Source organism: Taudactylus pleione, unplaced genomic scaffold (genome assembly GCF_031769625.1).
Source record: "Taudactylus pleione unplaced genomic scaffold, aTauple2 ptg000089l, whole genome shotgun sequence".
Taxonomy (NCBI): Eukaryota; Metazoa; Chordata; class Amphibia; order Anura; family Myobatrachidae; genus Taudactylus; species Taudactylus pleione.
Genome location: NW_028284491.1, coordinates 9,015,514 through 9,031,709, shown reverse-complemented (window position 1 = coordinate 9,031,709; position 16,196 = coordinate 9,015,514). Strand labels below are relative to the sequence as shown.

At 43.6% G+C, this 16,196-nt stretch overlaps 1 protein-coding gene across 1 annotated transcript in view; it reads right to left on the bottom strand.

Moving 5' to 3' along the window:
- Positions 1 to 691: 691 nt before the first annotated feature.
- TNS2 (tensin 2) overlaps positions 692 to 16,196 on the bottom strand; it is a 136,459-nt gene continuing 120,954 nt past the window's right edge. Inside the window, exons 20-29 of the mRNA XM_088469152.1 lie at positions 14,525 to 15,093; positions 14,340 to 14,426; positions 13,504 to 13,635; positions 13,326 to 13,415; positions 11,699 to 11,776; positions 11,154 to 11,231; positions 9,815 to 9,980; positions 9,665 to 9,733; positions 9,551 to 9,580; positions 692 to 8,870 (exon numbers count right to left, since the gene is read on the bottom strand). Coding sequence (XP_088325278.1) covers positions 8,729 to 8,870; positions 9,551 to 9,580; positions 9,665 to 9,733; positions 9,815 to 9,980; positions 11,154 to 11,231; positions 11,699 to 11,776; positions 13,326 to 13,415; positions 13,504 to 13,635; positions 14,340 to 14,426; positions 14,525 to 15,093 — 1,441 coding nt within the window. The 3' untranslated portion in view covers positions 692 to 8,728. The remainder of the gene's footprint in view (positions 8,871 to 9,550; positions 9,581 to 9,664; positions 9,734 to 9,814; positions 9,981 to 11,153; positions 11,232 to 11,698; positions 11,777 to 13,325; positions 13,416 to 13,503; positions 13,636 to 14,339; positions 14,427 to 14,524; positions 15,094 to 16,196) is intronic.

Genomic DNA, 16,196 nt, shown 5'->3' with positions numbered 1-16,196 from the left:
ACAAGTCGGCCACAAGGGTGTAGTAGGTATTACCGCCGGCTGCATGGCCCGACAGCGGAAGCCCGGCAGAGGTGAAGATCCTGATCGCTAATTAGGTAATTATAACTAACCCTATTTTCCCCCCTAACCCTCCCTTAGGGGTGCCTAACTCCATCCCCCCCCCCCCCCTTCCCCGTAGCCTATCCCTAAGACTCCTAGGGGGGTGCCTGACTCCACCCCCCCCCCCCCTTTCCCTAACCTAAACCTAACCCGCCCCGGGGTGCCTAACCCTAAGTCCCCCCGGGAGCCCTAAAACCCAGACCCTCCCCTCCCTCCTTAAACCCCCCCCCCACCGTAGGTCTAATGACAGGCATCAGGATTTCAATGCCTGTCATTAGACACTTGCCGGGATTAGACAGTCAGGAAGCTGTCGTTCGGTATTGACCATCGGCTTCCTGACTGTATCCCGACCAAAATTGTTCTCTTACTGTGTGCACAGAATTTAATGAGTATATTCTCCTTAATATGGAGTTGTACAAATTTTTTTGAGTGGATGTGTGATTTGATATCTGCCACCATCACTAGTACACCTTTGGTGCAAGAGATACATCTAGAAACCAGTGTATTTACGTTTCCACCGATGCCCTGTAACAAAACTTCCGCCTGCAATCAGGTGTATGTTCAAGTCTGCACCTACCCCTATACAAGTATGGACTTAACTGCAATATGGATGTATGACCAGAACATACATTATATATATATATATATATATATATATATATATATATATATACATACATACATATACACACACACACACACACACACACACACACAATGGCAGCAAACACTACAATGAAACAATGTGGGGTACAGGCCAAGTAGAACAGATGCTTAGTGTATTTGTTGTACTTTATGGGCACTACCTTACCAGCTCCCGATTGCATGGTTTATGATTTATAATTACATACATTGCATTGAGGCTTATTTGACAATTACATTAAAGTTCACTGCCTGGTTGTGGAATTAGAGCCTATAAATTCACTAGCAGTCAATGATCTCAACAAAATGCTTATTAGGTGGGGAAGAAAAAACAACTTTTTTTTTTTTTAACTTGTGTACCTGGAATGTTTCAAGCACTATGTACTGAGTAGTTTACAAACAGATTTGTAATTTATAAGCTGTCCCAGTATAATAATAAAAAAATATATATATTAATGCTTACACACCTCAGTAATTATAGCAAGAGGTGCTACATGTTTTAAAATGTTGACTCTCCCATTAGAAAAAAAGTAAATTCATAGCCTGGTTGTCACTTTGTGATGTTTTAGTTATTAGGTCCTGGCATGTTTTGTTACAGTTACCACTGAAAGACTACACCAGTTAGGCTGCTTACCCAATAGCATTAAAAAGACAATTTTCCTGGTGGTGGTTTTAGGTCCAGTAAAAGCATTTCATTGGGGTTGGACTTGGAACCAATTGCTTCCAATGACGCCATTATCACTTTCAAACAGTAGTGGTGATGGCATGTTCCAGTTACTCAAAATCACTGCGCGTGAGGGAGGCAATAGTGTGTCCTCCAATAGACACCTATCACTCCCTCCAACCAACTGTTATTGAAAGTGCTCAGTAAACTGTGGGATTGATTTGAGTTAGGAACAAACCGGAGAGAAAAGGAAAAAAAAAAACAATTTGATCCTGGAACAAACCATGTTGCAATGCAAGGGTGAAATGCATTTTTTTTAATTTTACATGCAGGAAGTTTTTGCATGTAGCAAATACTGAGCAGCTTTGTTTTCTTCTTCCACTAGGGGGCACAGGGATGACACTGGGATATAGCCTCGAGAGGAGAGTCTGGGCAGCGGGCTGTGTAAGGTGTCCTATAGGACGCCCCCACCGCAGCCCTGGCAACTGGGTCAGTGACTTTGGCCATGGACTCCTACACATCCAGAGCTTGCACTCTACGGGGACAAGGTAAGGCGGTCAGCCACGGGTTCGTGGCTCTTGCTGTTGGAGCAGACTATCTCCGGCGGTGGGGGCTCCCAGTCTCCCACGCTTCCCACTAGACCACCAGGGATTTAATATGGAGCTGGGGACCTGCTTAATAGCAGCTGCAGCCATGTTCCCTGGGGTTTTGGCAGACAGGGGAGGTGAGCACTCCCCTGACCCTGGGGCACTTTCCTCTGCAGTCAGATAACTCCTCCCTTCTCTCCTCCCCTCCTAAACACTGAGCAGCCATTTTACCCCATTGTTTACCTCAGCGTTGGAGAGAGAAGCTGGGCTCTAGTCTCCTCTCATAGTCTGTTCTAAGCAGTTGCACTAGATTAACTGCTCCTTCCTGCTTTTATATAGGCTGGTTTGTTGAGCTTCACTAGCCCACATTTCTGCATTGAGTGGTCTGTGTGTATGTAAGTGTTCTTTTACCTGATGTGGTCACTGGGGGAATAGCCCTTGCAGGGGTAAGTACAGCTTCTAAAGATTTACTTACTGCCTAAAGACCCTTTTTGCTTTACACACCCTCTTTATTATATTGGTGTGTGGGGATTTCAGGTGTCCACGTCATTTCAACAGATGCTAAATAAGGATAGGGCTCCTAGATGTAGACCTACTCTACTCCGTTATCAGACGGAGGTTCAGATTCAGAGGTGTCTTCAGATGAAGTGCTTCCATTATGTTGAGATGTCTTCTGTCCCTGAGGAGGCTACTGTATGTTCCCAGTAGACAGAGACTCTTATCAGAGTATTAAAATCCATTCTACTAGTGGAGGACTCAGAACAACCTCCTAGATCCAAGGCACTTGTTTTTAAGCATATTGCTACCTTTGCCCTATCCACTGCAGAAAACAGATGAAAATGGTCGTTCAGACAAGGTTGTTAAATGCTTGAACAAATTGTTTAGATCAAACAACAGTTTTTGTCCATTTTCCGGCATTTGGGAGTAAATTGCTGATTGTCATTTGCTTTCATACCTTACCAGGTTTTCATTCCAACCAATCAACTAGTTGGATGTAAGTTGGTCTAGTGTGTGGCCAGCTTAAGGGCTTACCTCTGGCACCCAGAGAGGTGACCTGGTCTCCTTGGTTTGCGCAAGTTAGAGAGGCAGCCATAGATTCAGCAATTTTGATTTCTAAAATTTCGGCTTCTGCAATTGCAGTCAGAAGAGCACTCTGGCTGCGCACCTAGAAGGTGGACACAGGATCCAAAAAGCCCTGGAAGCCCTTCCTTTTTCGGGTGACGTCCTGTTCGGTCCGGAATTTGACAAGATAGCGACCATGTTAACAGCACCTAACTCTGCTTTCTTACCGTCGGTTGCCCCAGACCTTCAGTTTCTCGTTCCTTTCGTCTGCAGGGCACAGCCAGAGTTTGGCCCATAAAAGCTCCAAGTCCAAAGGTAAGCAACCCTGGTCCACTAGATGTCCGGCTGCCAAACCTGCGGACAAGCCTGTTGCATGATGGGGCAGGCCTCTTCCCAGGGGTCCTCGCAGTGGGAGGCCAGCTTCTTCGGTTTTCATCAGTATGGATGCAGACCACGACAGACGCTTGGGTCAGAGCTGTGTCTCGGGCCTACGCTCTCACTTTTCGACAGTGTCTACCTACCTGGTCTTTTCCACTGGCCTTCCTACACAGCCAGAAATTTTTTTTTGAGGCCATGAGTGAGTCTCTACCCACTCATGGCCTCAGGTATAGTTATCCCCGTTCCCCCGTCCCAGAGAGGGTTAGGCTTTTATGCCAATCCTCAATTTGAAACACCTGAACAAATTCCTCCGGATTTCGAAATTCGGCATGGAGTCCCTTCGGTCTATCATCCTAGCCTTCGAACCAGGGGATTTTATGGCATCATTAGATATCCAGAATTCCTATTTGCATATTCCTATACGAGCCAAATACCAACACTTTCTCAGGTTTGCAATATAAACCAGCCATTATCAGTTTCAAGCATTACCCTTTGGTCTCTCTACAACACCTTGTATGTTCACAAAGGTCATGGTGGTAATGGCAGCTAATCTTCGCTGCAAGGGGTGTAAGAATTTTACCGTACCTGAACGACTTGTTCTTTTGGCCCAGTCTCCGACAGTTCTCACAGATCACATCCATCTGACGGTGGAGCTTCTACAGTCCCACTCAATTGGAGAAAATCCACGCTATCAACATCCCAGGAGATGCTCCACCTTGGGAGCCTTATTGATATCCAGAGCTCGGAGTCTTCCTCCCTCCTGACAAGATCATGACCTTACAAGCCAGAATCCGCACCTTTCTAGGCCAGCGTCACACTTGTGCATGCAGATTCTGGGGTCTCTGGTCTCAACGTTCGACATGGTGGAGTACGGTCAGTACCACTCCCGGACTCTCGAAAGGGTCATTCTAAAGCGATGGATTAAGTATCGACCAAACCTCAAGGTGCAGCCTCTCTCTCATTCTTCCCCAGGAGGTACGATTTGGACAAGGGATGCCCCTTTTGGATCCAGGACTAGGTCCTTCTTACCACCGATGCAAGCCTTCAGGGGTGGAGGGGGGGCGGTAACCTGTCACCTAACCTTTTCAGGGCCATTGGATGCTTCAAGAGAGCCAGATTTCCATCAACATCCTGGAACTATGTGCCATGTACAGGGCTCTGTGTTACGCACAGCAACTCCTTCAGGGACATCTAGTAAAGTTGGTTGGACAATGCATCCGCAGTGGCCTACATAAACCACCAGGGCTGCACCCGCAGTCAGGGAACCATGCAGGAAGTCAGTAGAATTCTTCGTTGGGCGGAGCAATATCATCTCAGGAAGTCCTCTTCCCAATTCTGAATGCCCAAGTCATCGGGACGTTCACGCAGGCGAGTGGGCGCTGCATCCAGACGTCTTCCAACTCCTAGTCTGCTGGTGGGGCCTGCCGGACACTGAGATGATGGTGTCTCGTTTCAATCATCAGCTACCGAGATACTGCTCCCACAACAAGGATTCAGAAGCTCTCCTGGTAGATGCCCTAGAAGTTCCTTGGACCTTCCCTCTAATTTACATCTTCTCCCTGCAAGCTCCGCAAATTCAAACTGGAGGGAGGCATTGTGATCCTGGTGGCACTGGATTGGCCTCGGCGCATGTGGTACGCAGATCTACTGGGCCTCCATCGACACACCACTGCGTCTTCCTCTGCGGCCGGATCTTCTATCTCAGGGTCAGTCTTTCCATCCGGATCTGACCTGTCTCGCTTTGACAGGGTGGCTCTTGAGACATCCGTCCTAAGAGCAAAAGGATTCTCCAGGAGCGTCATTAGGACCATGCTGCAGGCTAGGAAGCATTCTTTGGCACGTATCCATCACCATGTTTGGTGTACCTATTTTCTTGGTGTATGGCTAGGAGTCGTAACCCCAGGTCTTTACGCCTTTCCCATATACTTTCATTTCTGCAGACAGGTCTGTATTTGGGCCTCCCGCTCTAGTCCTTGAAGGTCCAAGGTGTTTTTCTGCTAGCCATTGCATCGGCCCGGAGGGTGTCGGACTTGAGCACCCTATCTTGTCACTCCCCATTCAGACACCGCTGTACTGCGGACTCCCGTGGGCTACCTTCCGAAGGTGGTGTCTCGCTTCCACATAAAGAGATTAGGGTACCTGCTTTCCAGACTGTGGATCCTGCTTAGCCAGAAGCTTCCTTGAATGTGCTAAGGGCTCTCAGTCAAGAGGATCAGGGAGATTCGCAAGTCAGAGTCTCTTAGTCTTCTATGATGTTCATAAGGGGCTGGCCGGCTACAGACCTTGGCCCACTGGCTACGCTTCACAATTCGCCAATATTACTCCTTGGCAAACCTTCCTATCTCTGCGGTGACAGCGCATTCCACCCGGTCAGTGGGGACTTCTTGGGCAGCATGCTGTGGGGCTTCTGTAGAACAGCTCTGTAAGGCTGCCACATGGTTGTCTGCTCATACATTCCTCCGGTTTTATGCCTTCAAAACTTTTGCGTCCTCAGACGCCACCTTCGGGCGTTCGGTGCTCACTGCAGCTCAGGCGCTCAAATGGGACAGCTTTGGGATGTGCCAGTGTCATCCCTGTGCCCCCTAGTGGATGAAGACGAAAAGGAGTCTTATGTTGCTTACCTGTTAAGTCTCTTTCTTCGACTCTATAGGAGGTACAGGGCTCCCACCCTGACTGCCGGTGTGTGTTTCCGTGGTCACCTGTCCGACTCTATTTTCCATGGTTTGTATGGTGCTGTGTATGCATGCTGGATTTCCTTTCCCTCTGCCTTGCTCCTGCCGTATGCTAGCAAACTAAACTGATGACCTCTGCCTGGGGGCGGGGTATAGAGAGGAGCCTGGGCTTGTGGGTAATTTATTAACTATTTGGTGCCCAGACTCATCTCCAGGCTATACCCCAGTGTCATCCTTGTGGCCCCAATGTAGTCGAAGAAAGAGACTTAACAGGTAAGCTGAAATTTACAAGTAAGCTAGGACATGCCCCTTCCCAACTATAAATATGCTCCACCTGTAGTGTAACATGGTTTTGCCAAGATGCATGTTTTTTGTTTTGCGCCTAACTCTAAATCAGGCCATACATGCCAAACGTCATGGGGTGTGTGTGTGTGTGTGTTCATATCCAAAACAAAATATTATCTGTCCCCTAACTTACTGAAGCAAATACAAATAGGAATCTATCAGCTAACAGACTTAATAAATGTACATTAACTGTTGCCAAAAAGGAAATTGCTTGGAAAGTTGAAATCCTGAGACACTGAATGGTACTCACTGAGCCTACACCAGGCCTGGCTCTCCAGCTGTTGTGAAACTACAAATTCCAGCATGATTTACTAGCTTATTGGTGGGAAGGTATGCTGGGGCTTGTAGTTTTACAACAGCTGGAGAGCCACAGGTTGGCCAGGCCTGACCTACACTGTACTTGGTGAATTGACTAAGTCTTGCAGTTTCACATGCAGCAATACAACATTGAACTACTGTTGCATTACTTTAGTGATTGATTCCACTGTAGTGGTTAAATAGGCAATATGAGGGAAAACATATTATCCTGTTTCCAGCTGTGATGGAGTTTGTATACCATTTAATATGATTTGAGTTCCTGCTTTTACTGTGACCCAAATTGCGACTATGTCGTAGGGAAAGGGCACTTTCTAAAATCTTTCCTGAAGATATTGTTCCACCACCCACTGTATTAAGAGTATGGGAGGCTTTAGTAATAACATCCACCGAATCTGTACATGCTGATCAATCACTTCAGGCTGGAGGTATTTTGTTCCCTTTACAGAACTGTTGCTGCAAATACTTTTAGCAAGCTTAGTCCTAATTAATGTTAATCAGGACTTCCGTTATCATTCTAGTCCCACCATTAGATTTACTTGTTTCAGGATTGTTGTGTGATGTGTCAGCAGTCATGGCTGGATAGTCTGGCACTCAGCTGTAGAATTTACTAGTACATCATGCAATATTCCCTCAGAGATTGTGAGATATCCAGGATATGTGACTGTAACCTATACCCAAGATCTTGAAACCCCAATAGCCATGTTGCAGGGCTGGGTGGAGGTATCTTATTTTCTCTAAACAGTGTGTTTCTTATTTATTGTCCCACTTACATCTACTCTGTCCATGGAACACATTTCATGTAGCCTTCTGGATCCTCATCTGAAGAGCAGTGATTTAGTTCCTTCCATGCTCATCCAATACTATCCTGATGGTTAAATTTATGAAGACCATGCAAGAGAGGTCTATGGATCCTTTCTGTACCTACTCTTTGCGCATCAGTCCCTCAAATAACCTGCCAACTGCTGTTCCTCCCTGGCCGTGGCCAGGTGTATTGTGGGGATGTTAAAAACACTGAGGAGGAGATTTATCAAATCTTGGAGAAAGAAAATGGAGAGATAAATTAACAATCATCAGTTTTTAACTCTGTCTATTAGATTTGATAAGTCTCCGTCTCAATGAGAAACATATTCAGTGTGTTAAGTGCCCCTTAAACCTTGGCGACTGTCTATGTTCACTTAATACTAGTACCAGCCCTGGGTTATTGGAAAGCAAATTACTTGGCAATGGTTTTATAACCCTTTGCAACTTCAGGAATGTCTTGATCCAGATAGGGCTGTCCCCACCATGGCATAGTTTTGTGAGCAAACCGTTCTACTTTTATACAAAAGGTCTCTTCAAACTCTATTGCTAACTTCTTGATATTGGACTTCAATTAGGTAATATTGCTAGAGGTTCACATGCTCATTCAACACACTCAAATCTAGGTCACAATGCTGCTTTTACTAGATTACTAGGAGAGGTTTGTTTTACTGCAATTGGTACACACAAGGAAGAGTGGGATGGATTTTATGGTGTAAGTAACATAATATATCAAATTATAGACCTCATAATAAATGTGCTCAGTATTAAATAAAAAGTCTTTTTAATGTGCAATTTGTTTGACAAGACTATGGAGTAGGAGGAATTAGATGTAACTCATTTGGGCCATATTAATGCAGGACTACTGTACTAGAGTTTGTACAATTGTCACCACTGCATGCTGGTAAAGATAAATAATTCATGTCCTTAATATTTAGCTTCCATAACTCTAACCCATCCCATTCATTGTTTGCACTGTGCCATAGGGAGACCATAACTCTGTGTGTTTGGTATAAGGAGTTGGCAACTCTACATCCCTTACAAATAACCTTGATAGCATTGATTGTCTTCCTGTAAGTACCACAGGAAATGTGAATTTGCACATTTGACCATTCTAGCGCACACTCGCACTGGGTACAATCAGCCAACTTCCATTTTATACTTTATCGTCTATGTGCACCCAGCATGACTTTAGTGATGAAGTTGACAATGGCTGATGCTGGCTGTTCTGGGTCCAGTTCAGCGAAGAGGTGGCAGACATTCTCTGCTGTGCTACCTGCTTTCCGGGCCACAAAACCGAACACCCTGTAGAGCACATGTCCGTTAAGCAATGCACTTCTAATAGCCTGACGTTTGATATATAAGCAACAGTAACGCTTCTTAGTCAGCTTGGAACATCGCCTAACGATTGCATTCTATAGACTGATACAGATTCAACAATTGGATGAATTTCTTTTTTTGTGGCTGTTGGAATAACTAGCAGATGTCAGTATGAGGTTAGAGTGACACTGGTGCTTTCAGTGTGCACATTTTAGCTCTGGGAACCCAGTGCTTGTACAGTATTTGCCTGTAAAATGTCCAGTTCCTGGAACACTAGTGCTACTTGACTGTGAGAGTTAAAGCAGGTAGCCTTCCATAGAGTGCACTAGTGCTGAGCCTGGAGTTCAACATTTACACTAATAGGTTATTATGTGTCCTCAACACTAAAAGTTCTCTGAGTGCATAGCTTAAATCAGACTAACACATGCAGTAGAATGGATTATTAAAGTAATGCCAGCATGATACTTAATCAGTTATATGTATGGGTCGAGCTTGTGAAGTCATAGCAATGCATCACTCAAGGTTTATGTAAGATACTTTGGGTAGATTGAAGTATGTACCATACAGCATGGTATATAATGTGGCTTATTTAATAACATGGAGCAAATGCCCATCAATGATGTCTAACCTATAGCAACTAAACAAAACCCACAAACCATACATACTTTGAAGTTGTCCTGTCTGGATTGGTCCACCTGCAATGAAATGAGTTTACTGTGAGGAAGATGCTACAGTGTCAGTTGTTTAATGGAAGCAGAACGTTGTGATAATTGTGGTACCTGCGATCCTGCGGGTCAGCACTACAGAAAGTTACACTGGACACAGGATAATGTCTTCTGAAGAACAGCCTACAAACACACACATATTACACCAATGCATAGAAGTCTAATCTGTGTGTTGCGGAGAAAAGCAGCTGCTTGCACACTCACTTGCGCTGGCTGTCGGTCAGTGTGATGCCCTGGTCAGACACCTTGAAATGGACAGTGGTTGCAGTAGACCTGGGCGGAGTCAAGATAGCGCTGGAAGCCTTCGAAATAGCTTGCGGTCCTGTCAGAGATTCAGTATCCACAGAACCAAGGTAGAGGACACAACAGGCTGGAAGTGGACATATGTAATACTCCAGTTATTTAGAAGCAGTGTATAACATCATTGCAGTTCTTCACACACAGACGTCTCTTGCCCGTAGTAATTCTATGTGCTACGTGTTTCTGTAAGTCTTAACCATCCAACCTTTAAAGAGTACTTCAGTAACTATGGGTGTGTTAACCAAAGCATTCTGGGCACATGTGTAAGGCAGCTCTAGTCAAGGGGGCAGAATATATCTGCTTCAATTTTATTTCCTTATTGGTCATTACCAGGGACCTATATCAGTCAGTAAAAATAATGGAGCGCAGGGTGTTAAGTTGGGGGTAAATAGATACTAATTTAGGCATATTCACTGTCCACAACAAGGGTAGCATAAATTGTAAATACAACTTTCCAATAACAGTTTAGTGTTTAAATAATTTACTGTGGGCTAATTGATCCCCCGGCTCTATTCAATGAGCCCCGAAGTCAGCCCGCGATACTTAGCCTGTTATCGGGTGAAATCAGTGGGTTAACACATAGAATCCAGCAAAAGTTTCTGGGCCTATGGGCGGTATTCAATTGTTCTAGCACGCTCGATCGCCCGTCTAAAGTGACGGGAGATCACAGGGCGCTATTCACTTGATGCCGATCTTTGCATCGATCGTGCCCAAAGAGGTCGGGTTTAGCTGTGCAAAACGACTACACCCGACCAAAATGATGAGCGCGAGCGCGAAAAAGTGCAGTTTGAGCGCCCAAACTGGTCACTTTACACACATTTCCCGGCGCCAGCAGCTGATCATGCCCGACAGGAGCAACAACTGAATAGCTCTGTCCGGCGCGAAGGGGGGCTAAAACAATTGAATACCGCCCTGTGTTTTAACAACTGATGACAGATAATTTATTGGGCAAGAAAAAGGGATGTAATTGAATAACCCTGGGCGTTAAAGCCAAAGTCTACCAACTTTTTGCACCACCAATAACTAATCAGGGCTAAATGAATCCTCCCCCTTCTCCTCCTCCTCGTCCCAGGTGTCAGAAAATGCACAAATTCCATTGTAGCACCAAGAGTGCTAATCTATTGTTATAATAATTATCATATTACTGATCTGCCCCATATTGTCCTATCTGTGCCCATTGTATCACAAGCTAGTGAGTCTACACTCTATCGAAGCATCATACTTTTCTCATCACAACCCATACCCGCTCCTTGTCGCAGTAAGTCAGCCGCTGTGCTCATGTTTGTGGGAACCGCGACATCCAAATTCTGCTCTGTTAGATCTGTACATAGGAGAGAAGATGAGGGTCTCTATATAGATCTTTTGGCCAACCTAACTACAGGTGTATATTCATTTACTAACAGAGAGTTGTATCAATCAATGAGAGCAAACAGAGGGCCCAGCTCTAGAGAATGTGCGGAGATAGTTTAGTTGGAGCATCTGTGTCCAACGACAAATGTACCATCTTGAGTTGTTGACTAAGGGCCTAATGCAGAGTTGTACACGAATGCTGCTGTGTTGTGTACGTAGCTGCTGTGCGCATATATTGCAGCCATTGAGTTTTGTATTGAGACGCCCACCTGCAGCTTCGCAAATACAAGCATCTGCATACAAAGGCGCGGCATCGGTTGTAGAGCATTCGATTATTGCAGGACTAGAACAAGGTCAGCGCATGGCATTAGACAAGCCAGGAGTAAATGAAGTACTATGGTTGCAGAGGAGTAAATACATAAACAAGTATTTACTCACCTTTGTCAGGGACACGCAATCTGCAGGGCAGAGAGAGAGGGGTGACCGAGTGCTGGGACACCAAGGCCGACAGGCTCCCTAAACACATGAACAGAAAGACGTGTCATTTATCTGAGACCTGTGCACTGTTAGTTACACCTCATCACTGAGCTTAGGGCTAGTCCAAATGCTAGTTTCCCTCTCTTTCAACTAAAGATGAGGTAACCTCAGGGGAGTAGCAATGACAGTCACAAGTTTACATGTCTCTTGTATGATGACGTGTGTGTCATCACTATCCATGGGGAGAGCGTAAACCGAGAGCCTCATGTTATTTTAATCACATTGTGTCCTGTTTGTGGACGAGCCAGAATAAGAAGTACTGGAAAAAAAAAAAAAAAATGTGTCAACACGAAAATGAAATGTGACTAATTAAATTGACCCATATTGACGATGTCCTGTTGTGATACTCCTCTAATGAAGTATTTTACCTTTCAGAGTCTAAATGTAGTATTGTTGCTATTGCCGTTTATGAATACACCTTCTTTCATAAACTTATATTGTGTTGTAAGATGACTGTCACATATCAATTCAATAAGAGAGTTCTGGTAGAAGATAAAGGTAAATTGTGATGAAGAGAAGTCAAATAGTGACCTATTAGCTCCTTCACAGGAACCAAATAAAGGGGTTAATGTAAGAAGCATTGAAAACAATGGAGACGTTGCCTATAGCAAACCATCAGCTTCTACCTATCATTTCATAGAATGTACTTGATAAATGCTACCTCAAAGCCGATTGGTTGCTATGGGCAACTTCTCCACTCTTTTCACTGCTTGATACATCAACCCCAAAATCCTATAGCAATACTATTTTTATTCTATCATCCCTTCACATTTATGCATTTTGCCCTGTAATTCACAGATAAAATATTTTATTCTAACGCAGACAATTGCACTCTTGTTTGCTGTGATAGAATGGCTGTAATTGATAGGAACAAACAGTCACTGACTGTAAATACATAGGGTGCATCTCACTACATGCTGGTTATATTTTGTCTGGAACTGCAGACCTCAAAGATTTGTGCCAACATCTGTCTGAGTCACAAAAATCTCATCAAACCAGAGAACCAGCAATAGAGAGCAAGAACGTAGAGCGACCCACGCAGACATGACTAAGCAACATGAGGCCAGACTGCCCAAAGAATTATGACTGGACAGCCCAGTCTACACTGAGACTCAGGATCTCTCCTTCATGCTTATGCAGACCGCCAGGACATTCATAAATCAGAAAAAAGATAGTGGATTACATAAAGGTTAATAAACAGTCCTTAATGGTAGTAGAAGAGGCAGATATGGAAGGCTCATCCTTCCAACAAAACCTGTTTTCCCTAAGCTAGATTCTACTGGTGCTTAAAAGTAAAAATGCTTTTCACTCCTGTATTAACTACATTTGTCATTTTTGTAATCTGTCCCTTATACAACTCATCTTCCAGCCTCTATTTCTGGATGCCAAATATCAAGCAAAGCCTCTGGGTAGACATTTAAAAATGAGAGTGGGTTGTTCAAAAATAGACATTAAAAACTTGAATTTAATCTACATTGACTACTATAGAAGACAAAAAAAAAATCGTGTTTCCCAGTTTCTGGCTCACCAAAGTGGGGTTCAATAGGAGAGCCTTTTATTTTCACTCCTTTGGGACCCGTCTCGATCAGAAAATGGCGAACCAGCTGCTCTGCAGGATCTACGGAAATGAGTAAGTTTGTGTTACATGCAGCATACTATACACATTGCTGGGGGGATGGCAAAATGAATTCATACAATGAGATCACCTCTACATGGCTGTGTCTGCACATTAGGAGGAGGGCTGGAGACTTTCAGAGCCAAACCGTACGCCCCTCGGAAAGAGTTGCTGTCACGAATCAGGAAAGAGCCCGGTTCTGCACCTCTTAATAGGGCAATAGCTGATAGCGAATGAAAGAAAGCGTACCAAGTAAGTGAATGCAAAAAGCGACGTAGATTGAAATAACGGTAAATTTATCTTTGAAAATTTTTTAGATTTGTCCATAAAATATTTAGCTATGTAACAGGACTCAAACTCTATATTGTTGAAAAGACAAAATTAAAATACAGTAATTTGTTTAGTTTTCTGATTAACATCTTTTGTGCCTTAAAAAAACAAAACTGGTCTTAAGTTTAATCCATATGGCTATAAAAAAAAAAAAAAAAATTCAACGGATTTAAGTAATATCGGACCAATGATGCAAATTATGCCCAGGAACAAAACAGAAAAATCTCCTTTGGAAATAATAAATTGTTTAACGAAAAGCATAATTTAAGAAGATGTGTGTGTGTATGTATATATATATATATATATATATATATATATATATATATATAAAAACAGGTTAAAACAGCTTATAATAGGAGATGGAAGTGCACAGCCCACACATTTCAGTTTTGGCGATGCAAAAAGTTACTTGAAATCCTGAAACATTAAGGTGTCCTAGGAGCGTAAGTTCCATTAAATAATATATATCTGAAGAGGGTTTGGTACATTGGTATCTCAATGATTTGTCTACTTCCATAAGACTGATTTCTTTTTATTGCAAATACCCAACTAGGGGACATAAAAATTATAGCACACATCATGTATATTATGTATTACCTTGCTCTCTAGAGATATTTGGCCTATACCAAAACTTAGAGGAATCCTGCACAAAGTTGCTAACTGGAGGAAAGTCCTGTTGTACATCTAAATATTGGAAGACACAGAGAGAATGTCACACTTTCATGCATCCAAAAATAGTTTCAAAAAGTCATAACTTTAGCATCAGTGTTTATTTAACCAACCTTTGGTTAAGGAGGGCGGCTTGTCTTCCCGTAATTCATTGGATCGCTGAAGAGTCCCGGACTTGTCTCCTGTGGCTGGAGTGTGGCACTTTTCAGGCAACATCGGTGGCTGGGCATTTGGAGGGCAAGGGCTACCTGAATAGTAGGCAGTGCTGATGGGAAATAGTGGTGTGGGGGAGGGAGACTGGAGCTCGCACTGACTTCCCATTGGTGATTGTGGAGGACTAGTTGGGACTTCCATACCGTGTGAGATTATAGGGGTCTCAGTCAGGGATATAGTGATACTTCTCCTCTGGGGTGTAACAGGATTAGACATAGGAGCTGGTTGTTGGGGGTAGCTGGTCCCAGTGGGTGCACTGTACTGAGAAGCAGTAGAAATAGAAGTTTCATTGGAAAAAGGAACAGATTTTACTGATGGCTGTCTTGTCACTTGTTCCACTGTCCTTGTGGTTGGATTTACAGGCATCTGAGGAGCAACCTTTGACACATGGGGTGGGGAGGAAGAATGCAAAGTGACTGAATTTACTTCAGAAGTTGTGGAAGCAACATTAGAAACTGTGACTCCAGGCCTGTAATATGAAAACATATTATTATTACTATGAATTAGGTTATCAGTCATGATTTAAAACATGTACATAGGTAAACCTCATTTATTGGAACTAGTCCCAAAACTCAGAGGCCCAAATATAGAAGCCTGCGGAATGGGGGATGCGGCAATATTGCAGTGATGTACTGTAGGGCACTAGAGTTTAAGAGCCAAACATTGCTACTTTAAATCTAACGGGTGCATCACAGAAATCTCTTTGCTGCCTGCATCTTGCAGGTATTATATTGGGCCAGAAGGGTTCACAAAGCCTCTTTATGGGGGCAATTCCAAAATGTGACATGGAGGTATGCTGCAGGTGTGCTCTCAGTTATGCCCTGTACAATTAAGCCCATTTACACAAAATGAAATGTATTGGGCACCTGCATATCTTGATAGTGAATGACCATTTCTGGCTACAGTTCAGCTGATATTTGACAACTGACCTGACATAGCCCTGTCTACCACAAAACCCCGGTGATACCAGATAATGATACTATTGAGATTAAACATTACTAACACATCGCACTTAAACTAGAATTGCTCCAAAACCCAAGGGAAGAATGGACGTATTTGGGCCGACTTGGAAACCTACATATGTAGGTTTCCAATATCTCAGGGCAAGTAGGACGATCAACTCTTGTGTGGCCATTTTTACTGTCTTCCTAGCAGAGCAAAGTACTACAATATTTCTGTTCACAGCCAACGGGCAACCCACATTTATTAGTGGAAATATGAATTTATATTCAATGAAAGCTGGAAACACCACATATAATTTTAGGTATATACTGTACATATATTGTTAGTGAATGCCACATATTCCCCTTTCCTAATAAAGGAAGATATATAGCAGATCCTATAGAAACTCATGGGTGCCAGTACTACCTTGATCAGCTCAAACTGCACTGTATACAATGGTACTGCACTGTATATAATGGTACTGTGCTGTATATATTGGTACTGTATATATTGATAGCGTGCTGTATATATGGGTACTGCACTGTATACAATAGTACTGCACTGTATACAATGGTACTGCACGGTATATATTGGTACTGCACTGTATATAATGGTACTGCTGAAGCTAAA